Below are 25484 nucleotides of genomic sequence, written 5' to 3' on the forward strand. Positions count from 1 at the left end.
GCACTTGAACTAGCTTTAACTTTCAAATATTACAAATTAAAGTTTTTCTCAATTTATTGCACATAATATATAACAGTTAATTCTGGTTCTCGTATCTAATTGGCTGAGAGCCATGCGATATTCCACCAGTATCACCATGGGAACCGCTTCACTGACTGTTGTATCACTCCGCCACTAACCTAACTCATCCACGCAACTGCGTCACTATGAAGACACGCGCACGCACACACGCAAAGCAGTTTAGCCTTTCCACAATGTTTACTTCTGTGATCCTTTAATACAATAAACAAGATATGAAATGACAGTTTGCGCATCAATTTGTTTGGTAAACAAGTAAACTCGTGCATTGTAATCCGCACATGTACATGTGATCGATGTAATGCAAGAATACAATCTTATCACAATTTATAAGAATGTTTCCGTGTGCGCAGTTCAGTGAACCGCTGTTTCATACTGTTAAAGAGCAAACCCTTGAACCAGAAGCCTTTAAGCCTTAAGCGTTTTATTTTTAATGAATCACGTGTTGTTCTCATTGCTGTATTTTCTTTATTTGGTGAGTTTTACTGTTAGAAGTCAAGTCAAGTCCTCTAAGCAAATAAGCATTCGGACATCGTTTATCTCCCCGCCCACACCGACCAATCGGTATGTAGAGTTTACCCTCGTCCCGCCCACTCAAGCCAATCAGTTTGCACAGAGGTCACATGGGCCCCGCCCACACGGACCGGATTCAAATAAAATGGACGCGAGACGCTCCCAAATCATTCCCATTGATGTCAGAAGTGTTGCGTGAAAGCAAAGTAAGTGTTTATCGATCCTAAACCGGACTGGATGTTATCATCGATATATGATGCGACTAATAATAATAATAACAACGACGTACTGTTTATTCTGCTAATTAGCATATTGCTCGTGACGTAGCCTGTTAATGTATGTTTATAATATACCGTAAGAAATATCGTGGATGAAGTCATGACTTTGATCAACGTTTTATGAGTCAACACTAGAGTAGTGTGCGTGACCTGAGTACTAAACATGACTCTTAATTGTAAAAGTTTGCACGTACAGTCTTTATTTGTGATCTAACTCTGGATTTAGTTTTCTATATTCATTAATAGTTAACTTATTAGCTGTGGTTATTATAAGTAGTTTAATAAGTAAAAACGTGCACAATTTGTAACTTGTTTCTATTAATCTTGGCTTCCAAAACTAGAAACGCAATCCGCCAGATTTCTAAAGACACCTGCTGTGCATTTGTTCAATAAGCAATTCTTGTGTTTTCTATAGACTGATATTCTTCTGATTTCTAGACTACACACGTTTTCTGTTAAAAGGGGGAAATAAACAAGTTGGCGTTGTAGGAGATTTCGTGAATTGAAATGCCCAAACCAGAAGAAATCGAACCAACAACAAATAGAGAAGGGATGACTCCTCATTTAACCTAAAATGGTTAAGTTTAACCTTTCCATTGAACTTGCCCCTATATATTTATATAGGCGTGTGTGTTCCCTGGGAGTCAAGCCTATATGATGCACCTTTAACTCTCTTTATGAAGCAGGAACAATTACACAACAGAGTTTAACGGACAGCGAAGGAAGCCATACATGTCACCACTGCACCACCTATCGGTCAAAACTTTAACTGCACATCTATAATATAAATATTGTCTTGAATACAACAAAGCAGGGAGTCAAAGAAACAAGCATGATAACTCCTCCCGACTCAAGAAATGATTTGAGTGATTAGTTAACATTCCTGTTACTCGTGCATCCAGGTACATCAGTTTAGCAACTGATTATATAACCAACACATTTGTTTTGTGAGTTGAGTGCAAATCTGTGTGTCGCGCAATGCAGCTACAGTATGTGCGTCTTTTGTCACACACTGTCTTTACCATTGGTTGTTGAACTGTTTTAATCCAAACTCACTTTACGGGTTACACAACACCTGACAGTGAAATGTGAGATTGAATCAGATGATGCTTCTCACGCGAGAGCTGAAAATGGAAGAGAACCCATTTCTTTCTGTCCTTCTGCAGAATTGGAGTTTGCAAGCTGGGCCCCTAGCACAGAAAATGGGTGAGAATGTTTTTTATATTTTTCTTTCAATTGAGAACTGTTTGCTTGTTGGGATCTGGATGAGAGGAATTTTCTGTCCCATTGAGGAATTCAGAATTTCTTCAGTCACTAAAAAGACTTGATTTCACATCATTGTTTTAAAATGGAAGTAAGCTCTACGGTGGTGCAATATTTACAAAGATGTGTTTTCTTCAAATATAACTAACCACACAGGCTATGTTTGGGATTGCGTGCTACTTGCTCGCAACTCATACTGTACTATTTATGCAATATGTGTTTTTTGTGCATTTTGCACATTTTCTAAAAATAATTCATTGTGGATGACCTATACCGTAAAACTCAATTAAACTTCTTTATATTGCACTTTTTACAATTTCATTGTTACAAAGCAGCCGTACATGAAAACATGTTACCTATAATACATTCAATTTATAAAACAGAAAAGTTATCAAGAGCGAAGTATGCAGACTATAATTTCCTATGCCTATATGGGGTAGTGTTGCTATTATTTAAAATTTTTGCATGAATTAGTAAAAAATTCTAAAGGTGATGTCATCAGCCCCTTGTCGACCCGTAGAGTGTTTATTCTGAGCACATTTGTAAAAGACCGATACAGCTGATCAATTATTTCTGAAAACATGCGACGCATGTGGGGGGGGGAAGGGGCAGAGCTGAAGCATGTGCACATAAGTGAAACGGATGTCTGTTTTCTTGGCACTGTGTGCGGATCATGTCCGGCATCGTTTAGCACTGGGAACGCTCCGTTTCAAACAATCCTATCAGTTTCAAACGATTTCCAAATCCAGCGTTATATCCACAGTTTATATAACTTTCATCACCCAAATGCAGCAGACAAACAACACTACTGAACTTCAGGAACATGGTGCTCTCTCCTGCACACATGTGTTAGTGACTTGTGCGCATGCTGCTTCTCCCGCCCTCCATGGTTGATGAGTGGAAGTGCTGCATGCTTTTCCGGGGGAATTGTCCAATAAGGGACTAAGAAAAGTTGTTGTGTAACAATTTTTTATGTTTAAACTTTTCGAAACCTGAACAAGCACTGGTGGATCGTATCGAGCACAGAAATGCGTCATACGTCCAACTCGTTGACCATGTTAAGCATGAGAAGACCACACGTTTAACATTGTAAAGTCAGAATGCGTGACACACCGTTACATCACCCCTTTAACTTTACTTGAAATGCTTATCTTGTCACATTTATGTACCTTTAAGCACACCCAGGTTCCCATTAAGCAAAATCTTTCTGGAAAACTTTAAGGAAGACCACTAAAATATTTTTTATAGTTATGTTCACAGAATGTTCTTACGATTATGTACAATGGGGAAAAAAATGGAAAACCACAAAAAGTGACTTTAGCTGGATAAACAGTACAAAGACAGGGTGCAGCCTGTCATTAAATGCATGTGAATTTATTTATATTTGTCACCATTTTTCCATGAACAAATCCGACCTTTCTCTTCGCAGACTAAACTGAATGTGTTCTGTAAATTCTTGAGACTGTTTCTGAGATATTCAAACCGCCACGCAATTCCACGATAAAATGCTTGAATAAGTTCTGTCTCCTTATGTTTGTAAATCTATGCAGCACAGAAGACGGCGCTGGTTGTTTACGCCCATCAGAGTCCCGCATCATTCAACGCAGCGGCGCGTGATGTAGCGGTCGAGGCCCTGAAAGACCAAGGCTTTAAAGTCTTGGTGTCAGACCTTTATGCTATGAACTTCAAAGCCACAGCTACCGCAGATGATATTAAAGGTAAAGAGTTTTACTGTAAACATGATTCTTCAAATATCTTCCAACTGTTCTGCAAAAATAAAAGCAGAATGAATGTAACCACTGCAGAATAATATATTGAAACGAGACCGTTTTACTGTAACTCTAGGTGATCTGAAGAACCCTGAGCTCTTCCGTTACAACGAAGAGACAAGTGTTGCATGGAAAGAAGGTCGACTAAGCGACGACATCACAGAGGAACAGAATAAGGTTAAACAGGCGGAGCTGGTCATCTTTCAGGTAACCCCAGAAAGCACATTTCCGATTGTTCATTATAACCGCATCCTTGATCTCCAATGATGATATCATTTGATATATTTGCAGTTCCCGCTCTACTGGTTCAGTATGCCTGCCATCATGAAGGGCTGGATAGACCGCGTCTTAACTAGCGGATTTGCTTACACCCTAGAGAGGATGTATGAGAACGGCCTTTTAAAGGTTCGGACTTTCAAATGAATGAGAAATCTTGTGTTTTGTGCACTGGATATTGTAATTCCCATGGTAGAATTTAATTCAGTTTGGTGACTGTGGTTAACAAATGGATTTAATCGTGTCATTTCTAATTTACAACAAAGGGGAAAAAGGCCATGCTTTCCATAACCACTGGAGGAATGGAGTCAATGTATATGCCTGATGGTCTCAATGGGGATATCAATGTTTTACTCTGGCCCATACAGGTGAGCTTACATTTAAAAATGAGATTTAAAAAGGCAATATTAACTCTCTCGTTGTTCCAAACCTTTATGCTGTAACTTTTTCTGTAGGGCACAAAGAGAAAGATAAAAACTTAAAGCATCCCCTGCTAAACGCATTACATATGAGCTATGAGCATGAACCACACTGTTAGAAGTTTCCTGTAGAATTTACAGTAACTTACTGGCAGCAGTTTGCCAGTAATTTACTGTAAATTATACTTACAATAAGAATACTGTATTAATGTTTACAGTAATAATTACCTTGCTGTAAAGTTATTCACAGCATTATTTAATTTGCTGTAAAGGTATTTACTGTAGAGTATTTTCTTACTGTAAAACCTAAAAAACATTTTTGGTAAAACTACACATTTTAAAAGACTGTATTTACCGTAACATGTTTCAGTAAATAAAAATAAACAATGACAGAAAGTCACTTTTTAAAACTTTATTACTTTGCAACAGTTTTTTCCACAAACTTTTTTCTCTGTTTTCAAACATTTATACATAACAGTGTCGACATAGAGTATTTTAAATAAATTCATAAACAATTTTAGTCTTAAAACCAATCTTCAAAACATACAAGTAAAAAAGACTCTACTGATTTTGCTTAACCGCAACTGTTGTTTCAAACCTGCTCTGAAAACTGCATTTGTACACAAACACAATAGAGATTTAAAATCAATTCATGACCAAATTCAGTCATAAGATCAATCTTCAAAAATTACATTTACGAATATGTTTATGAATTGATAAAAAACTGTTATAAGATCAATATAACCAATATAAGTGTTCTTCCTTTGCACCATCCTCTCACTTCGTTTGCTGACTTGGAACTTAGAGGAGCACTTGCTGTTGTTGGGGTTGATCCTCACAATTAACCTTTACATAAAACAAAACGGGTTCATTATCAGAACATCTTCATTTTTATCTATCCTGACAACCAAAGTATTTTAGCAGCAAATGCAGAAAGATGCTATAGGATTGTGAGTTTAGCTGACACGAATGTACATCCTTCAACACTGCATCTATAATTGACATCATGTTATTCAGATCTGTTCGGTTTTTCTGCGGGCTTGCTATGTTTGCGGTACATGTGCGACTGAAGTGCAGAGGCGCTTTGAAACGTGCACGGGCATTCAGGAACTGCACACGAGAACCTGAAGTTCGCCATGTTTTTGTGCCGTTTCACATGATGATTATTAAACGTGTATAATGTCTCCTCAGAGATGCCACAGTGTTTACACACGAACATTGCGGGTTTTACGCTAGCAGTAAATGTAAGCTGTACAATTACATGAAGTAATCATTTAACAGCAAGCAATTATATGATTTACAGAACACAACTTCAAACCAAACCCACAATACTTCGCTTTATCAAACAATAGCTCGGTTTGACAGACAAACACTCACCTGCTTACAACTCGGTCAACCCCAAGACAGAGACCGGTTTATGTTTGTTCTTCGAGGTTTACATTTTCTACGGCAGAGTTTACTTTTCTTCAGTCCACAAACGAGTTTTCGCCTCAAAGCTCTCTACCTATCTGCGCGCTCGTCAAACTACATTATAAGCACGAGGTAATTTCACGACATGAAGTGACGCCCACTTTTTTAAATTAAATAACTAAACCCATAATATCAAATATGTTCATAAAACAGGTACATTTGTTGGTACCTTTGCACATGCCAGATTCTTGCATCTGCTTTTGGTTGGTTTGCTTCTTTCTTCAGGCGGACACCCATGCCTTTCTGTGATTGGTCAAATTTCGCGCTCAAATACATTTACTGTATTTTGATTTACAGTAAATTAATTTACTGTATTTTACTGTACTTCAATGCCTCAAAGAAGATTTTTCCCACAATGCATCAGTAGCGTACAGTAACATTCTGTAAAACTGTTCTACAGTAAAATACTGTTCATATTACAGTTAAATACTGTGTTATTTACAGAAATCGCTAACAGTGCACTTTTATGGGGTTTCTGTTTGATTTAAAAAAGCCACTTTACAAAATCTCTCTGCTTTGCATGAAATGACATCATATGGATTTGTATTTCATTGGATCGTAGGTTTTCTTAAAGAAAATGTATTGTATCATGTGTAGGTAACAGATTTGATGTTTTGTGATCTACAGAGTGGTGTGCTGCATTTCTGCGGGTTTGAGGTTCTTGCCCCACAGATATTTTGGTGTCCAGCACATTGCCCGGCACCGGTAAGAACGGCCAAGTTAGATGGATGGCGGGAGAGGCTGAGCGGTCTAATGGAAGAAAAGCATCTGTCCTTTGCTCCACTTGAAAAGTTTGACCTGAGTTTCCAAGGAGGTTTCAAGCTACGGTCTGAGGTGAAGGAGAAGTGTGCATCTCTGTCCCATGGTCTCAGCACCGGACATCATCTGGGCAAACCACTTCCTCCTCACAACCAGACTAAAGCCCAATAAAAGTGCCGCATGATGTAGGCCTACTGTAAACTTACTCATTCATTGCTCATTCAATAGTTATAACATGACGATAAAGATTATTATAAAACCAACAACTAGCAGCAGTCATGATATGATGAATCTTTTTCACTTTTCTAATATCTGTTCAGTATGTACCTGCAAAGCCTTTTGAATGTCTTTAAAATTTCATTTCAACATTCTAACTACTGAATAATAAAGAGATCTTTCTAATTTAAAGTAACATAATTTGTTATCTTCATTGTGATAAGTAAACCGTATCTAACTTACTATTTACTTGTCTTTCCAAAGAAAGACTTGAATGTGAAGAATTTAGTAAGAGACTTAATGTTGTATTCAGTGACTAGGATATAGAAAATGATAGGGATAAATACCCAGAGAAGGGTATTGCATTTTTATTTTTTCGTGAAATATAAATAAAAACATAACTTTGGTTTTTGTAATAAAAGCACTTGAACTAGCTTTAACTTTCAAATATTACAAATTAAAGTTTTTCTCAATTTATTGCACATAATATATAACAGTTCATTCTGGTTCTCGTATCTAATTGGCTGAGAGCCATGCGATATTCCACCAGTATCACCATGGGAACCGCTTCACTGACTGTTGTATCACTCCGCCACTAACCTAACTCATCCACGCAACTGCGTCACTATGAAGACACGCGCACGCACACACGCAAAGCAGTTTAGCCTTTCCACAATGTTTACTTCTGTGATCCTTTAATACAATAAACAAGATATGAAATGACAGTTTGCGCATCAATTTGTTTGGTAAACAAGTAAACTCATGCACTGTAATCCGGATTATGTACATGTGATCGATGTAATGCAAGAATACAATCTTATCACAATTTATAAGAATGTTTCCGTGTGCGCAGTTCAGTGAACCGCTGTTTCATACTGTTAAAGAAAGAGCAAACCCTTGAACCATAAGCCGTTAAGCCTTAAGCGTTTTATTTTTAATGAATCACGTGTTGTTCTCATTGCTGTATTTTCTTTATTTGGTGAGTTTTACTGTTAGAAGTCAAGTCAAGTCCTCTAAGCAAATAAGCATCCGGACATCGTTGATCTCCCCGCCCACACCGACCAATCGGTATGTAGAGTTTACCCTCGTCCCGCCCACTCAAGCCAATCAGTTTGCACAGAGGTCACATCGGCCCCGCCCACACGGACCGGATTCAAATAAAAAAGACGCGAGACGCTCCCAAATCATTCCCATTGATGTCAGAAGTGTTGCGTGAAAGCAAAGTAAGTGTTTATCGATCCTAAACCGGACTGGATGTTATCATCGATATATGATGCGACTAATAATAATAACAACGACGTACTGTTTATTCTGCTAATTAGCATATTGCTCGTGACGTAGCCTGTTAATGTATGTTTATAATATACCGTAAGAAATATCGTGGATGAAGTCATGACTTTGATCAACGTTTTATGAGTTAACACTAGAGTAGTGTGCATGACCTGAGTACTAAACATGACTCTTAATTGTAAAAGTTTGCACGTACAGTCTTTATTTGTGATCTAACTCTGGATTTAGTTTTCTATATTCATTAATAGTTAATTTATTAGCTGTGGTTATTATAAGTAGTTTAATAAGTAAAAACGTGCACAATTTGTAACTTGTTTCTATTAATCTTGGCTTCCAAAACTAGAAACGCAATCCGCCAGATTTCTAAAGACACCTGCTGTGCATTCGTTAAATAAGCAATTCTTGTGTTTTCTATAGACTGATATTCTTCTGATTTCTAGACTACACACGTTTTCTGTTAAAAGGGGGAAATAAACAAGTTGGCGTTGTAGGAGATTTCGTGAATTGAAATGCCCAAACCAGAAGAAATCGAACCAACAACAAATATAGAAGGGATGACTCCTCATTTAACCTAAAATGGTTAAGTTTAACCTTTCCATTGAACTTGCCCCTATATATTTATATAGGCGTGTGTGTTCCCTGGGAGTCAAGCCTATATGATGCACCTTTAACTCTCTTTATGAAGCAGGAACAATTACACAACAGAGTTTAACGGACAGCGAAGGAAGCCAAACATGTCACCACTGCACCACCTATCGGTCAAAACGTTTAACTGCACATCTATAATATAAATATTGTCTTGAATACAACAAAGCAGGGAGTCAAAGAAACAAGCATGATAACTCCTCCCGACTCAAGAAATGATTTGAGTGATTAGTTAACATTCCTGTTACTCGTGCATCCAGGTACATTAGTTTAGCAACTGATTATATAACCAACATATTTGTTTTGTGAGTTGAGTGCAAATCTGTGTGTCGCGCAATGCAGCTACAGTATGTGCGTCTTTTGTCACACACTGTCTTTACTATTGGTTGTCGAACTGTTTTAATCCGAACTCACTTTACGGGTTACACAACACCTGACAGTGAAATGTGAGATTGAATCAGATGATGCTTCTCACACGTGAGCTGAAAATAGAAGAGAACCCATTTCATTTCTTTCTGTCCTTCTGCAGAATTGGAGTTTGCAAGCTGGGCCCGTAGCACAGAAAATGGGTGAGAATGTTTTTTACATTTTTCTTTCAATTGAGAACTGTTTGCTTGTTGGGATTTGGATGAGAGGGATTTTCTGTCCCATTGAGGAATTCAGAATTTCTTCAGTCACTAAAAAGACTTGATTTCACATTGTTTTAAAATGGAAATAAGCTCTACGGTGGTGCAATATTTACAAAGATGTGTTTTCTTCAAATATAACTAACCACACAGGCTATGTTTGGGATTGCGTGCTACTTGCTCGCAACTCATACTGTACTATTTATGCAATATGTGTTTTTTGTGCATTTTGCACATTTTCTAAAAATAATTCATTGTGGATGACCTATACCGTAAAACTCAATTAAACTTCTTGATATTGCACTTTTTACAATTTCATTGTTACAAAGCAGCCGTACATGAAAACATGTTACCTATAATACATTCAATTTATAAAACAGAAAAGTTATCAAGAGCGAAGTATGCAGACTATAATTTCCTATGCCTATATGGGGTAGTGTTGCTATTATTTAAAATTTTTGCATGAATTAGTAAAAAATTCTAAAGGTGATGTCATCAGCCCCTTGTCGAGCCGTAGAGTGTTTATTCTGAGCACATTTATAAAAGACCGATACAGCTGATCAATTATTTCTGAAAACATGCGACGCATGTGGGGGGGGGGAAGGGGCAGAGCTGAAGCATGTGCACATAAGTGAAACGGATGTCTGTTTTCTTGGCACTGTGTGCGGATCATGTCCGGCATCTTTTAGCACTGGGAACGCTCCGTTTCAAACAATCCTATCAGTTTCAAACGATTTCCAAATCCAGCGTTTTATCCACAGTTTATATAACTTTCATCACCCAAATGCAGCAGACAAACAACACTACTGAACTTCAGGAACATGGTGCTCTCTCCTGCACACATGTGTTAGTGACTTGTGCGCATGCTGCTTCTCCCGCCCTCCATGGTTGATGAGTGGAAGTGCCGCATGCTTTTCCGGGGGAATTGTCCAATAAGGGACTAAGAAAAGTTGTTGTGTAACAATTTTTTATGTTTAAACTTTTCGAAACCTGAACAAGCACTGGGGGATCATATCGAGCACAGAAATGTGTCATACGTTCAACTCGTTGACCATGTTAAGCATGAGAAGACCACACGTTTAACATTGTAAAGTCAGAATGCGTGACACACCGTTACATCACCCCTTTAACTTTACTTGAAATGCTTATCTTGTCACATTTATGTACCTTTAAGCACACCCAGGTTCCCATTAAGCAAAATCTTTCTGGAAGACCACTAGAATATTTTTTATAGTAATGTTCTTACGATTATGTACAATGGGGAAAAAAATTGACTTAAGCTGGATTAACAGTACAAAGACAGGGTGCAGCCTGTCATTAAATATATGTGAACTTATTTATATTTGTCACCATTTTTCCATGAACAAATCCGACCTTTCTCTTCGCAGACTAAACTGAATGTGTTCTGTGAACTCTTGAGACTGTTTCTGAGATATTCAAACCGCCACGCAATTCCACGATAAAATGCTTGAATAAGTTCTGTCTCCTTATGTTTGTAAATCTATGCAGCACAGAAGACGGCGCTGGTTGTTTACGCCCATCAGAGTCCCGCATCGTTCAACGCAGCGGCGCGTGATGTAGCGGTCGAGGCCCTGAAAGACCAAGGCTTTAAAGTCTTTGTGTCAGACCTTTATGCTATGAACTTCAAAGCCACAGCTACCGCAGATGATATTAAAGGTAAAGAGTTTTACTGTAAACATGATTCTTCAAATATCTTCCAACTGTTCTGCAAAAATAAAAGCAGAATGAATGTAACCACTGCAGAATAATATATTGAAACGAGACCGTTTTACTGTAACTCAAGGTGATCTGAAGAACCCTGAGCTCTTCCGTTACAACGAAGAGACAAGTGTTGCATGGAAAGAAGGTCGACTAAGCGACGACATCACAGAGGAACAGAATAAGGTTAAACAGGCGGAGCTGGTCATCTTTCAGGTAACCCCAGAAAGCACATTTCAGATTGTTCATTATAACCGCATCCTTGATCTCCAATGATGATATCATTTGATATATTTGCAGTTCCCGCTCTACTGGTTCAGTATGCCTGCCATCATGAAGGGCTGGATAGACCGCGTCTTAACTAGCGGATTTGCTTACACCCTAGAGAGGATGTATGAGAACGGCCTTTTAAAGGTTCGGACTTTCAAATGAATGAGAAATCTTGTGTTTTGTGCACTGAATATTGTAATTCCCATGGTAGAATTTAATTCAGTTTGGTGACTGTGGTTAACAAATGGATTTAATCGTGTCATTTCTAATTTACAACAAAGGGGAAAAAGGCCATGCTTTCCATAACCACTGGAGGAATGGAGTCAATGTATATGCCTGATGGTCTGAATGGGGATATCAATGTTTTACTCTGGCCCATACAGGTGAGCTTACATTTAAAAATGAGATTTAAAAAGGCAATATTAACTCTCTCGTTGTTCCAAACCTTTATGCTGTAACTTTTTCTGTAGGGCACAAAGAGAAAGATAAAAACTTAAAGCATCCCCTGCTAAACGCATTACATATGAGCATGAACCACTTTTATGGGGTTTCTGTTTGATTTAAAAAAGCAACTTTACAAAATCGCTCTGCTTTGCGTGAAATGACATCATATGGATTTGTATTTCATTGGATCGTAGGTTTTCTTAAAGAAAATGTATTATATCATGTGTAGGTAACAACAGATTTGATGTTTTGTGATCTACAGAGTGGTGTGCTGCATTTCTGCGGGTTTGAGGTTCTTGCCCCACAGATATTTTGGTGTCCGGCACATTGCCCGGCACCGGTAAGAACGGCCATGTTAGATGGATGGCGGGAGAGGCTGAGCGGTCTAATGGCAGAAAAGCATCTGTCCTTTGCTCCACTTGAAAAGTTTGACCTGAGTTTCCAAGGAGGTTTCAAGCTACGGTCTGAGGTGAAGGAGAAGTGTGCATCTCTGTCCCATGGTCTCAGCACCGGACATCATCTGGGCAAACCACTTCCTCCTCACAACCAGACTAAAGCCCAATAAAAGTGCCGCATGATGTGGGCCTACTGTAAACTTACTCATTCATTGCTCATTCAATAGTTATAACATGACGATAAAAATTATTATAAAACCAACAACTAGCAGCAGTCATGATATGATGAAATGAAATTTTACCTTCTAACTACGGAATAATATTAAATAAAGAGGTATTTCAAAATTAACTTGTTCACAGATGTTGAATTTTTTCATCCGTGTTTAAATTTGAAGAGCTCTGTTTTTAAAATGTTAGTATTGTATTCGTTAGCTCTATTTTAAGTTATGGCTTAAATCAAACCTGACAAATTGCAGTTTTTGATATTAATTGGAATGCACAACATGATTTTTGACATTTAAAACCGTTCTCTCATTTTGGAACCAAACTCTTCATTCCGTAAACAAAATAATTTCAATAAACTATCATTTTAGTAGTGTTCAGTTGGGAGGTTTTGCTTCACGTGTTAACGCTATAGGTGTCAAACAGCTACACTTTTGCTATTCAGTTTGATTAAGTTCAACACTTGTCTTATCATGTTGAAATTGTCTTGTCAATTAAATTCGTATATACAGTAAACCACTATTGCAATCGACTAGTGCCCTCAACTATCATTGGCACCCCATATGAGCAAAGGCTGTGAAACTAAATCTGCACCTTTTCTCCTTTTGATCATGTATTTACAAAATCTACAATATTCCAACATTTCATTAGAAGAATTCGACTGGCCAAGTTGGAGAGTTTGTTAAATGATGGTCCATTTCATAATTGTTTTTTTTATTTCAAATAGTTTAATTGATTTGTAAGACAAAGTACTTTAAAAAAACGTTTAAATACATTTATAAGCATGTGTTGAACATTAAATGTAAAAAATAAACAATAAAAAAATTATTCATGAAAGAAAATAAGTCTAATCACCGGGTAAAAAAGCGAAAGCTCCGTGCTCACGTGAGCCGCCTGTGAGCGTCGCGACGTGAACGAGTCATTCGTGTGCGCCATCGCGTCATTTGCTGCAACGCAATCCCAGCCGATCCCTGATCCCATCATTCCCGGTCCCGTTATTCTTCCATATTAACCGTGTTACTGAAGTGAAGTTAAAGTCCCGGCTGATGTCTGAAAGGGTTCACAACATGAACTAAAGGCTCAGAAGCGATGCAGGGTATGTCATGCGTCTATTATAAATAACCTTACGGCTTTATCTCTTACATGATTGACTATGCATTGTAAAATGTGTTATTCAGTGACATCATTGCATGTCTGGGGATAATAGACACCGATTATTATTTTTATCAGTAAATAAATAGAAATTCTATTAAGAATCTTTAATTAAATTTCTAGTTTATTTTTTCAATTTAAATTTTGCATTGTTTTCTTACATTATTCATGTAGATCTGTTCCAACAGCTATGTAGTACACATTATTTATATACTTTTTATTTTATTTAGCAAAGTGAACAGTTTTGGAATGAATTGTCTTGTTTGTTCGGGCTTTATATTAGTTTTGCGTTATTGATTATGTCTTGGTTTACGATATGATGCAAAGAAGCAAATCGGACAAATCGATTCGTGAGATCTTATCAAAGCCTATTCATGTCTTGCTCTTAAAGACCTGAATGTCTTTTTATTCATGCATTCAGTTAGTAAGGAGTGGTGGTTGTCATAACTAAAAACTGACGACAGGTGGGAATTCTTTGAGAATATCAAATTTTTAATTAAACTATTGAAATACAGTAAGAAGGTATAAAAGGCAAAAGAGCAAACCGCATCATATCATGGAATATGGATTTTTTAATATGCAAAAAGCGCACAGGAAGCAAAGCATGCATTGAGTGTAACCTGTTATTAAAGGAGTGGTTCACCTTCAAAATGAATTTATTTTTCTTGTCTTGTCATTTCAAACATGTATGACTTTCTTTCTTCCGCAGAACACAAAAGATATTTTGAAGAATGTTTTTAGCAGCCCCTCGTTCACATGCATTGGTTACAATGGAAGTATTGCTAACATTTTTCAACTTTTGTGTTCTGCAGAAGAAAGAAAGGGGTGATGATGTTTAAATGATGACAGCATTTTTCATTCTTAAGGTGAACTACTCCTTCAATATTTCCTGATATACCCCGTCTTGTTTTTGACCAGTCATTCTTCTCCTGAGCTTTGTGCAAGTGTATTTATTTATTTATTGCATTCTTTAAATTGAAACGTGTATATAAAAAGATATTGTCTTTTATTGTTTTAAGTCGGTTGAAAGCAGTACAGTAGGCATGTTTGTTTTTACAGGTGTGCAGCACCGGTGGACAGAGGTTTGGATGTAGCAATGGTGCTGGATCTGGGTGAGAACTGCATGGAGCAGGCTAAAGGAGTTGAGCTCTCAAAGAATGTATCAGAAATGCTAGATCCAGAGCCCAGCACAGAGAAACCCAAATCAGTAAGAGCCAGAACAAACAGTGTCACCCAAAGAGACAACGGGACCCCCAACGGACCTCACGTTCAGCCTGATACCACCTCTGATAACAGCACCCAGGTACACCGACGGCTCTACAATCCAGAATGGAGAAGGGGAGAACCCTCACAGTCAGGGCAAGCCAGCAGGAGGGCACCATGCCAACGACCGCTCAGTCTGGAGATCAAACCACAGCGGGTTCGGGCACCTCAGCAGCAGCCGGTGAAGAAGCCCCCATGGCGCAGCGGGGGTCCCTCCCCGCCTGTGAGAAGCTTGACGAGTCTGAGTTTGGGACATGGAACCTGGCTCCGCAGGAGCGAGAGCACGTGCACTATGATCTCTCCCACACCCGTACATGCTGGCAGGGGTCGAATACGGCCTGCAACATCCTTGCCGCACATTTACAGGAGTATCGGACCGCTAACTTCGCCCACGACCCCTCGTGGACAATGTCTTCTTGTGGCGCTCCGTCCCATAAACCTGGAACAGGAGCGTCTGACCTTTTTTGAGTCTCACTACGAGTATGAACCCCAGTTTGAGTATGCCCCCCCTGAGCCCATCATTGTTTTGGAGAAGTACAAAGAAGGATCTGGTCTTTTTCTCTCACAGGTATATTTTAGCGCAAAAGGCCTACATAAGTGCTGCCTTTGTGGGAAAGTTCAACCAAACATTTTAATTCTTTCATCATTTACTATCCCTCATATCATTACAAACATGTAAAACTTTCTCTGCAGAACATAGAAGAAGATATTTTGAAGATTGTTGGTAACCAAACAACATTAGACCCCATTGACTTCCATCGCATGGAGGCAAAACCACTGAAACATTTCTTGAAATATCTTCTTTTGTGTTCTGCTAAAGAAAAGTCATATACAGGCTTAAACAACGTGAGGATGAATGAATTTTGAGATGTTTTGCCTCTCATTTGAAACATAAAACTGCAGGTTACTTTACTTACTTATGTGTTTTGAAGTCAAATTATGTTAACGTTCAACACAGTTTCTTTATGTAGCCTACATGCTTATTACACATTTCTGTACATTTATGTCACAGATTGCTGGCCTTCATTACGTCTTAAAGGGATAGTTCACCCAAAAATCCTATCATGAATTACCCTCGGGCTGTTTCAAACCTGTATAAATTATTTTCTGTTGCACACAAAGCAAGATATTTGTAAGAATGTTAGCAATTTTCAGTTCTTAGACATGACAACCGCTACCATAGTAGAAAAAATGATTGTACCATTGGTAGTCAATGATGTCCCAGAAAATAACATTGACGTATATCTTTCTCTGTGTTCATAAGAACAAAGTTATTTGTATAGGTATGAAATCTCAAGAGGGTGAGTAAATAATGAAGGAGTGTTTTTTGGGGGGTGAACTATCCCTTTAAATTTGTCTTAACTCATGCATTTCCAGGCAGTTGGAATTATGGAGTGTGTCTTGAGGAAGTATGGTACCTATGAGAACTTTGAAGAGGTCACAGGGGGAAACCTGCTTCCGAAGAGTCAAGTGTGGGCGTCTACACGGAAATACCTCCATAAGGAGGGCTGTGTCGGTGAGGTCTGTGGACATCTCCGTGATTTCATTTGTTTTGTCTGTATATGTATCATATTTTGACCTGAAAATTGTCTTTTTTTTTCTGCCACCAGGTGGTTGTATGTCTCTCTGATGAGCTTCTGTCCCAGGCAGTAATGATGGTAGAGAGGTGTAGACCAACATTGACTATCAACTTGTCCGGGGCGCGCCAACACTGGCTAGAGGGCATGCTGAGACATGAGATCGGTACGACCTTAAACATCTTTCAAACGTACTGTACCAAAAAGAAAAATATTTACACATCATTTTTGCATTCAGTATGAACAGAGTCAATTGCAATTGTTTTTAACCTGTATTCTTTGCTACATTGAAGGCACTGGTATTACTTTCTAAAAAAGCAAACGTAGTTGACAATAGATCATTTATCAATGCAAATTGTCCACGTGCATTGTGTCTATAATATCGTCCCTTGCAATTTAATAACTTCCCCTCCAGGCACGCACTACTTGCGGGGTGTAAATAACAGCATGCAGCCATGGGCCACTTCTGTTGGAAGAAAGCAATTTGGACTGAAACCAGCTAATCCTACCGAAGAGGGGCTCGCCAGTCTTCACAGCGTGTTGCTACGGAAACAGCCCTTCCTGTGGCGAGCTGCTCTGCTCTACTATACGGTATACCACGCCACCAACATGAGCTTCAGCCAACTGTTCAGACATATTGCATGCTTTGTCCAAGATCCTGCTGTCCGCTGGGAATACTGCCTTCGTGCGAAACGGGGACAAACAGATACGTCCAAACCAGGTGAACTAAACGCTAAGAATAGAACACAAATGAAAACACAGATTTGTTAAATGGTAAGATGTCAAGTGAATGCCTCTCTGTTCTTGTGATGTGGTTTGTGTCACAGGTTGCTTTAGTAAAGATCAGGTCTACCTTGATGGAATTCTAAGGCTTTTACGGCACAGGAGAAACATTGATTTTAAGATTTTAACCTCTCTTGGCAAGGTAAGTCTGTGAATCTGGTTTAACAGTGGGGTCCGAAGGGCTTAAAGCAAAACAGAAGCATTTTGATGAATGGTCTATTCTTTATAAGTTAAATATTTTATTATGTAGCACAAGCTAGAGCTTGTGATGATTTGTTTGGACCCAAGAAAGCTCAAAAGAGTATACTTTTGTACAAATAAACGTGCATAATCATTGTCACCAATTTTGCTTATTTGCCCTTTAATCTGTCCAGAATCTTGACTGTTTCTTAATGTTATGTCATTTTTTGGTAGCGCTTTACAATAAGATTGTATTTGTAAACGTTAGTTTATGCATTAGCTAAAATGAACTGAAAAATACTTTTATAGCATTTATTCATCTTAGTTTATATTCATTTCAGCATTTACTAATACTTTTTTTATAAGGTGGAACTGTTAGCATTAGTTAATGCCTGATGAACTAACATGAACAACAGTATTGATAACATCATTAAGAAAGACTCACAAATTAACAACAAATTTTTGTTTGGACCGGAGAAAGCTCAAAAGAGTATACTTTTGTACAAATAAACGTGCATGATCATTGTCACAAATTTTGCTTATTTGCCCTTTAATCTGTCCAGAATCTTGACTATTTCTTAATGTTATGTTGTTTTTTGGTAGCGCTTTACAATAAGATTGCATTTGTTAACATTAGTATATGCATTAGTTTCCCATGTAAATTCTGTGTACTTATTACAGTAAATATAATAACTAGGTACTAACAATGAACCTACCCCTAAATCAAAATTTTTACTGTGTAGTTATCTTACTGCTCAGTAGGTACACCTACTGTAAAATAAAGCGCAACCCAGAAATGTATAAATGTGTGAAAATGTTTTAGTACCGTTGATGGTAAAACATTTTTTGTTCGTATTCAGCATGTTTGACTTCAGTAAAGGAACAGTAAATATTGAACATTTAAAAAAATGTGTTACATTAGGTTATACTAACCAAATACAACCTTATTGTCAAGTATAGCCATTTTTTACATTCTAAACCATTTGAATTTCATTTCGAGTCCCTGCGGTCTTAGATTTTAAGAACCCAAAAAATCTCTTACCATAAAGTCTAATTCCTGTTTTAGGTATCTTATGAAGATGTAGAGAGACTTCGCCATTTAGCTGCTCTAAAAAGAACCCGGATTCCTCACTTCATGCGGGATGAGGAACGTTATCTTCAACACCTCGACCACATTGTTACAGTGAATGAACTGAATGATGCAGAGCTTCAGGAGCTCATCCCATGAACATCTAGACCTGTGACCGTTGACCAAACATCGATTTAAAACCATTTTTGCCCAAGCCAAAAAACAAATACTCAAAAAGATCTAAGAGTAAAAATATTGTTTTTCATCGAGTCATACACACATGATCAAACATACAGTAGAAACATATTACATACAGCATGTTTGTGTCCAGCGATAGTCATTTGTTATATAAGTGCCATAATATCCAGCAGATTTGTATACAAAAACAATGTTTGTCTGTTTTGTAAAACCACATTACTCTCAGGCATGTTTGGATTCTTGCATACTACTTGTATTGTTGTTTTTAGTGTGCAGACTGTATACGAAAAATGCCCAAAGGATGTTGAACAACCAAGAGCGCTTACATTTCAAGTGTTGCGAATGAACTAAAAACGTTATCGACCGTCATTTTTTTCTTGACTGCCAAAACGAACAAATAAAATAAGAATATGAAATTATTTGATGTTAGAAAACACTACTGTTATATTTTAAAATGTCTAGTGTGCGTTGTTTATCGTTTTAAAAGAACACTGCACGTTATAGAGTACACTTGCATTCAATTACAAACAGATTCGTGCTCGATAGTAAAGCAGCATAACTGTACTCATAATGGCACATCTCTTATAAGGGAGATCACACACAAGGCAGAAATATATGCGCACTAAACCACCCTGAAAGTATTTATATAAGAATTCTTCCACACGTACACCTACACTTAGTCTCTTCTGCTACTGAATTTTAAACCTCTTTTAAATGCCTTTGTATATTATTTATGTATTTATTATTTGCTTACATTTTGGATTCATTCTTAGATTTAAATGTCTGTGGTGATGGCTTTATACTCCAGTAGCTTAACGCATACGTTCTGCCAACAACTTTAACAAAAAGTTTCATGGGAAAAGCAACACTGAACAGCAAAGACAGTTGAAAATATAACAAACTTCTTCAGTGAATGGAAAAAAACATATATCGCCTTTTGGCATTTCCATCAACATTAACAAAATGCCACTATTTAACTTTTTATATAAAGATAATCAGTGTTTTGACACCTTCATTACCCAAGCTAATGTGATGTAATGCCTTTGTATGTTGTCGCCTGTAAGCGTGTCATGCCAACATAAAGCCGCCCATCTGGCCAGCTTCCTCACTGTGCATTACAAGATTGTGAAGGACTCAGGAATACAAACGGGGAGGTCCATGTGGATGTGCCTTATATGTTTAGACATCGTGGCTACATGCTATATGCTTGAAATGACATATCCAGTTGTATTTATTCTCATTGTCTGTACTGCACGAAAATTGCACATTTCATGATTTGTTACTGTTACGTTATTAAACTTCAACACTTCAGAATCGGTGTGTCAAGTCTGTATCAATTTCATTTGCATTCACAGCGGATAACTCGCACATTAAATATAACAGATTGTCTATTATGCCTTTCACTATGACTGTTTGTTTGCTATTTTTAATACATTGGTGCCTGCCATGTTTCATTTTTGGCAGACATTTTTGGGGATTTCAAAAAATAATTGCCAAGCATAGAAAATAATAGGAACAACATCAGTGTACCATAATACCATCTCTGTATTAACAGTGTTTTAAATCATTTTCGTATTCATTTCACTATTGATTACTAATTTACCAACATCAGACCCACACGCCTGGCCTGAAGTTTACTTCCTGTTCATATTTGGTCATAATATAAAAACAAATTACATGAAATTTATAATCAAATTAATTTACGTTTTTATTGTATTGTAAAATTGTATTCAATTACATTAAAACTTCTCAACAACTTTTTTTTGTGGGGGTCTACCGGACGATAAGTTTGGCCCACATCACATTTGTTTATGTTGTTGCCGCTGAAATAAATTGAATAAATTTCCTTCCACAATCATTCACAGCAATGTGAATAACTCCCAAATGACCGTTCAATATGGTGGACAAACAAGAAGCAAGTCAGACCGATTACAAACCGTTTCATTTAATATATCTTATTTTCAATAAATTGCAGTAAAGCCTCCATACCTGACAATACTATAGTTTATAATCTGAGCTCATATCAGCAGGGAAAGTCATTGAACAACACAATCTTCCAGTACATAATACAAGCAGGATCCTGAGCCCCCGTCAGTCATCTATAGCCTGAGAGTCGTGAGGAAAGAGCAGGCATTCTTTCCCAATCTCAATATCATAGCTTAATTCAGTGTTCTTCCAAAACTCAGAAGGAGATGTCCAACTCAAACGGGGGAGGGAGGGGATGGGAAGAAAAACAACAGAACACCAGTTTGGAACCTAGGGATACAGTGGCAAGCAGCACTAATACAAGGTGAAAGTGGGAGCTGGGCTGACGCCCGTCGTGTTCGATCTGTACATGTCTTGTGTTGCTTAATAACTTCTGCTCCAATAAACTGAAGTTTCACACCTGAAAGGCAGCACGTCTCAGCGTGACGTGTTGAGGTAAAAAAGGTTTCCTGGAGAAAAAAAGTCGAAGAATATGAGTCTCTCAGACAGCGGTGTAAAAACATGAGACTGACGGCATGTGGCGTTCTTCTCACCTGCTTTTAGCTCATCATGTTGTGGTTGAGCTGCTTATTGCGAGAGCGGCCTCAGAGTTGGACAGAGCTTTTCCCTTCAGCACGGGATCTACAATAAAAATGCACAGGTCCATTTGTTTGTCACACGTCAAGGAAAAACCCTGATTTGATTTCGAACGTAGGTAGTGATTCAGCTGCAATGCTTTCCACATTTTCACTCATGCAACTACATTCCCCAAATAGCAATTTTTTAAATAAGAGATGAACAAACAACCTATGCACATATGCAAACAAAGCACTCACAGAAATACGGGTGTTCCATGGCCTCCTGGGCCGTCAATCTCTGTTGATGATCGTAACGCAGGAGTTTATCCAGCAAATCCAGAGCTTCTGGACTCACCAAGTGCTGATTCTCCGGCTGAACAAAGTTCTCCCAGCGTTTTCGAGTCTGCCTAAAGAAGCGTGAGGTTTCAAAATTCGATCAACAAGTTCAAGTTAGAGCATGACGCTAGAAACAAATGATGTTAATCGCTTTGGATAAAAGCATCTGCCAAAATGTCAAATGTCTAAATTATATTTGTTTTCTACAATAATAATTACAAATATTTTGAGCATTTTGTATAGATACATGTTTCGATGCATCTCTAACAACTTCCAGTACAAACTGTGAAGTTTTAAAAAGAAAATGTATTCTTTAAGGACTGGTTCAAACCAAATGATGCAAGACTTACTGCCCTAGCAGATCTTTGAAGCGTGTGTCCAGTTCAATGTGATACTTGTTCAGGTAGCTAAACAGCTCTTCTGTACCAAGAACCTTGGCGATTCTGACCAGCTGTAACAAACCATTCTCAGTTACCAAACAAGAACAGACAGCGTAAAGCAGATAGTAAAAGTATTGTAAGAATTCTCATTAAAGCACGCATGACTGGTCAGACCTGGTCATAGTTGTCCTGACCGTGGAAAAATGGCTCTTTCTGGAAGATCATACTGGCTAACATACAGCCCAAACTCCACATGTCCAGACTGTAGTCATACATCTGCAAAACAGTCAGAGATTGAAATATAAAAAGACATGATCCTGTAATACCTATAAAAATGAAATGAAATAGTCACATTTGACTTAATGTTGTTAAATAAGAGTGTCTAGTTTGTCATGTCAGTTTAAATGAAGGTCAGGTCAGTCTTTAAAATATGTATAAATCCACACAGATTGTATAATCTGCAGTAATAATATAAATTGAAAACACATGACGTACCTGATAATCAACCAGCAGCTCGGGCCCTTTGTATGATCTTGAGGCAACCCGTACGTTGTATTCCTGCGCGGGGTGGTAGAACTCAGCGAGACCCCAATCTATGAGCCGCAACTACGACATAAAAACATATTCACGTGTCACCACCACGATAAAGATGTGAAACACATCCAAAGACAAATATAAATCCAATTGACCTCACCTTTCTCATTTGATGGTCTATCATGACATTGTGCGGTTTGACGTCCCGATGCATGATGCCCATGCTGTGAGAGTAGTCCAGAGCCTGCAGAGACACGACACAAGACACGTCAACAATCTCCTGTCGAATAAAAACCGCAGTCTGACTTCCGCTACACCGCAGAGCGCTTACCTTGAGAAGTTCATACAAGTAAAACCGGATATCGAAATCTGTTAGTCTCTGGTAGAGGTCCTGTGCAAATCAGAACAACAGAATGTGAGATTGTGAAATTTTCTTTTTTCAGTTTATTTTTTAACCACAGCACGAAGACAGGTTCGTCAAGTCTTGTCGCAGGTTTTGTAACACTCCGTTATTAAAAGTGATACCTTGAAGTCTGTGTTGTTGATGTACTCAAACACAAGTGCGGGCGTTCTAGACTGTGAACAAAAAACAGACAAAACACATTTGTATTATATAAGCATAACACACAGAAAATGTGAGCGAGACTTCAAGGAATTCATTCCAGACAGAAAGCATATGCTGAAAAATAGACTTCTGTCCTTCTACGGTTCCTGGTTTTAAAAGATTCTTATCACGCAGCAAGATTCTGATTTAATCACATTAGCACTGCTTCCCATTTACAGTCCTATAATACTCACCACAGGATCTTTCACCGTGTCCACAAGACGAATGATGTTGGTTCCTCCCCTCAGGTTCTCCAGGATTTTGATCTCGCGCTTAATCTTCTTCTTCTTGACGGGCTGCAAAGTCGAGAAAATATTAAGAAAGATCCTCAAGCTGACGTTGAGATCTAAACGCGAGAGCGAGCGTTCATACCTTCAGTATTTTAACAACTACCCTGTCGTTGCTGTTAATGTTGATTGCTTCAAACACTTCACTATATTTGCCTCTTCCGAGCTTTCGCACGAGCTGGTAGTCATCCTGGTTGCTGAATCAGAGAGACAGATTATTTACCAATAATTCACGGTTATTTAAGCATTTGCAATGATAGCACCATAACATCCTTTCTACACCTCCCTTTAGGTTTTGTGGCTTTCTTCATGGTGAAACCATGAACCTAAGCTTGCTTAACCGTGGTGTTTGTATCAAAACAACAACACAAATGGTAATAACACAAATTCTTCTCATCATTCTGTAATGAGATGATGACATCAGAAATGATGTGTGCTCAGAAGAATCAGTACCTCCAGCTGGGCACGTGTGCCTCATAATCCCAATACTCTTTACTCTTGACAGTGTTGGCATCAGCATACACCCGGGCTTTACTGCTCACCGGACCGGGCATGGCCAGTCGATCCGCCTTCCCTCCACCTGCAACGACGAGTCTCTCTACGCGACAGTGAGGAGTCGAGCGCGTATATCGCGAATTACCGTGTGCGATACAGTAAAATCCAACGATACCGTAGAAAGCTTCACTGCGACCTCTCGCGAACGACGATGATGATGATGATTGACAGCTGCACGGCAGCGGCGCGCATGACCTCGCGCTGACGCTTGCGGCACTCAAAGCCAAAGCAAAAATCAGGGGGCGTCGGAAACTGTGCAAAAACCTGCTTATCTGCGGATGGAGCGCCAGTTTATAACAACAAGGCGCGTATTAAAATCAGTCAAATGCGTTCGGTTGGTAAATGAAATGGATCAAATAAATAGATAAAGTATCTGCGTTAAAACGGTAGCAGCATACGCACGGGGGTATGCGATGTATTGTATTGTGCGGAAATGAACGCAATATATTTACGCGAAACGCAGATCTGTCGAGACCGCCGAATGTGCGGATGTCGATACGCGGTAAAAATGAAACGTAAACAAGACGAGCTGTCAGGTTGATCGATTGTCTGGGTGCGTGAACAGCATTCGACCATCGCTTTTTATTTTATTGATCATTGCAGCAGTCGAATCGTCCTAATTCGACGTTAACATCCTCTCGGGATAACTGCGCTAACTAGCTTAGCGATATCGATGAATCGGTTTAAACGGCCGCTACGACTTCCGGACCCACGGCTTTAGATTTAAGATGAATTTGGGGTCGGAGTGTCCAGATCCATGCGGTCCTGGGGGTTAATTCGGTAGGTGGTCGATGGGTCTGCTGATATCAGCCCCCTTATCGCGCTGCTGTCGATTTTCAATCGCGCTGATAGAGCACCGGAAGTGCTCGATTGACGTCCTGGGCACCGACGTCAAAATAAAAGCCGCTTTTCGCGTACGAGTTGGACAAAATTAGAATTTTGAAACATTTGCTTTTACGATTTTTTAGGTCACACGAGACGGTCGCAGTTGAAAACAAAAACAAATAAAAGGAGTTCTACTTTTTATTGTGCCTCTTTATTTGTTTATTGTTGTTTTAATAGGGTAGAAAACACCACCCAGGACTTTTAACTTCCCCCCCTACCCTCCGCTTTTCCTCCGACACTCTTTCCTCGCTAACGTATGTGCTATACAATTCATTCGGTTTTTGAACCTAAAATAATAAAGATCATTTAAACTAATATTATCCACTCTTGTACGGTTCTATCCACTTGTATTTATAAGATAAACCATGGGATGCTTTAGAAACAGTACTGAGGATTTTACCCCCATATTTAAAGCAGGCATTTGATATCTGGCTAGTAAGGTGGCAATAAAACATGTCTATTTCAGAACAGTATAACATTATTATG

The 25484-nt window shown here is 38.5% G+C and overlaps 4 protein-coding genes across 5 annotated transcripts; 3 read left to right on the top strand and 1 right to left on the bottom strand.

The window, feature by feature from the left end:
• Positions 1-718: 718 nt before the first annotated feature.
• On the top strand, positions 719-7765 carry LOC306896827 (NAD(P)H dehydrogenase [quinone] 1-like). Its single transcript, XM_079461123.1, has 7 exons — positions 719-797; positions 2036-2075; positions 3683-3850; positions 3978-4108; positions 4193-4306; positions 4444-4545; positions 6694-7765. Exons 1-7 carry the CDS (start codon positions 771-773, stop codon positions 6994-6996), a joined length of 885 nt encoding a protein of 294 aa, XP_079317249.1. The 5' UTR covers positions 719-770; the 3' UTR covers positions 6997-7765.
• Positions 7766-8189: 424 nt separating this feature from the next.
• LOC306896832 (NAD(P)H dehydrogenase [quinone] 1-like) lies at positions 8190-13456 on the top strand. The gene is made up of 7 exons (XM_079461138.1): positions 8190-8264; positions 9506-9545; positions 11112-11279; positions 11407-11537; positions 11622-11735; positions 11873-11974; positions 12298-13456. The coding sequence occupies exons 1-7, from the start codon at positions 8238-8240 to the stop codon at positions 12598-12600; spliced, it is 885 nt and encodes a 294-aa protein (XP_079317264.1). The 5' UTR covers positions 8190-8237; the 3' UTR covers positions 12601-13456.
• A 121-nt stretch (positions 13457-13577) lies between these two features.
• kiaa0895l lies at positions 13578-20191 on the top strand. Of its 2 annotated transcripts, none has more exons than XM_079466023.1 (7): positions 13578-13748; positions 14864-15635; positions 16445-16588; positions 16678-16810; positions 17060-17365; positions 17472-17569; positions 18674-20191. In XM_079466023.1, exons 2-7 carry the CDS (start codon positions 14901-14903, stop codon positions 18833-18835), a joined length of 1578 nt encoding a protein of 525 aa, XP_079322149.1. In that variant the 5' UTR covers positions 13578-13748; positions 14864-14900; the 3' UTR covers positions 18836-20191. The 2 variants fall into 2 exon arrangements, with proteins under 2 accessions (XP_079322149.1, XP_079322150.1); XM_079466024.1 differs by lacking the exon at positions 13578-13748 and adding an exon at positions 14514-14670 and having other exon boundaries at positions 18674-20186.
• Positions 20192-20799: 608 nt separating this feature from the next.
• csnk2a2a (casein kinase 2, alpha prime polypeptide a) lies at positions 20800-25006 on the bottom strand. The gene is made up of 12 exons (XM_079459627.1): positions 24012-25006; positions 23644-23755; positions 23466-23567; positions 23193-23243; positions 22999-23058; positions 22828-22911; positions 22629-22739; positions 22308-22409; positions 22104-22204; positions 21676-21824; positions 21394-21481; positions 20800-21309 (listed from the first exon to the last, which is right to left on the bottom strand). The coding sequence occupies exons 1-11, from the start codon at positions 24110-24112 to the stop codon at positions 21408-21410; spliced, it is 1047 nt and encodes a 348-aa protein (XP_079315753.1). The 5' UTR covers positions 24113-25006; the 3' UTR covers positions 20800-21309; positions 21394-21407.
• Between the last annotated feature and the right edge of the window lie 478 nt (positions 25007-25484).

The sequence above is a fragment of the Barbatula barbatula genome, assembly GCF_947034865.1.
Source record: "Barbatula barbatula genome assembly, chromosome: 1".
Classification (NCBI taxonomy): Eukaryota; Metazoa; Chordata; class Actinopteri; order Cypriniformes; family Nemacheilidae; genus Barbatula; species Barbatula barbatula.

Coding starts and splice junctions, on each gene's coding strand:
- LOC306896827 (XM_079461123.1), top strand. CDS start 771: ATGTCAGAAGTGTTGCGTGAAAGCAAA. Junction 2,076..3,682: donor GCCCCTAGCACAGAAAATGG/GTGAGAATGTTT, acceptor AAATCTATGCAG/CACAGAAGACGGCGCTGGTT. Junction 3,851..3,977: donor TACCGCAGATGATATTAAAG/GTAAAGAGTTTT, acceptor CTGTAACTCTAG/GTGATCTGAAGAACCCTGAG.
- LOC306896832 (XM_079461138.1), top strand. CDS start 8,238: ATGTCAGAAGTGTTGCGTGAAAGCAAA. Junction 8,265..9,505: donor AAGTGTTGCGTGAAAGCAAA/GTAAGTGTTTAT, acceptor GTCCTTCTGCAG/AATTGGAGTTTGCAAGCTGG. Junction 11,736..11,872: donor ATGAGAACGGCCTTTTAAAG/GTTCGGACTTTC, acceptor TTTACAACAAAG/GGGAAAAAGGCCATGCTTTC.
- kiaa0895l (XM_079466023.1), top strand. CDS start 14,901: ATGGTGCTGGATCTGGGTGAGAACTGCATGGAGCAGGCTAAAGGAGTT. Junction 16,811..17,059: donor CATGCTGAGACATGAGATCG/GTACGACCTTAA, acceptor CTTCCCCTCCAG/GCACGCACTACTTGCGGGGT. Junction 17,570..18,673: donor TTTTAACCTCTCTTGGCAAG/GTAAGTCTGTGA, acceptor TTCCTGTTTTAG/GTATCTTATGAAGATGTAGA.
- csnk2a2a (XM_079459627.1), bottom strand. CDS start 24,112: ATGCCCGGTCCGGTGAGCAGTAAAGCCCGGGTGTATGCTGATGCCAAC. Junction 23,059..23,192: donor TCAACAACACAGACTTCAAG/GTATCACTTTTA, acceptor TGATTTGCACAG/GACCTCTACCAGAGACTAAC. Junction 21,825..22,103: donor TTCAAAGATCTGCTAGGGCA/GTAAGTCTTGCA, acceptor ACGCTTCTTTAG/GCAGACTCGAAAACGCTGGG.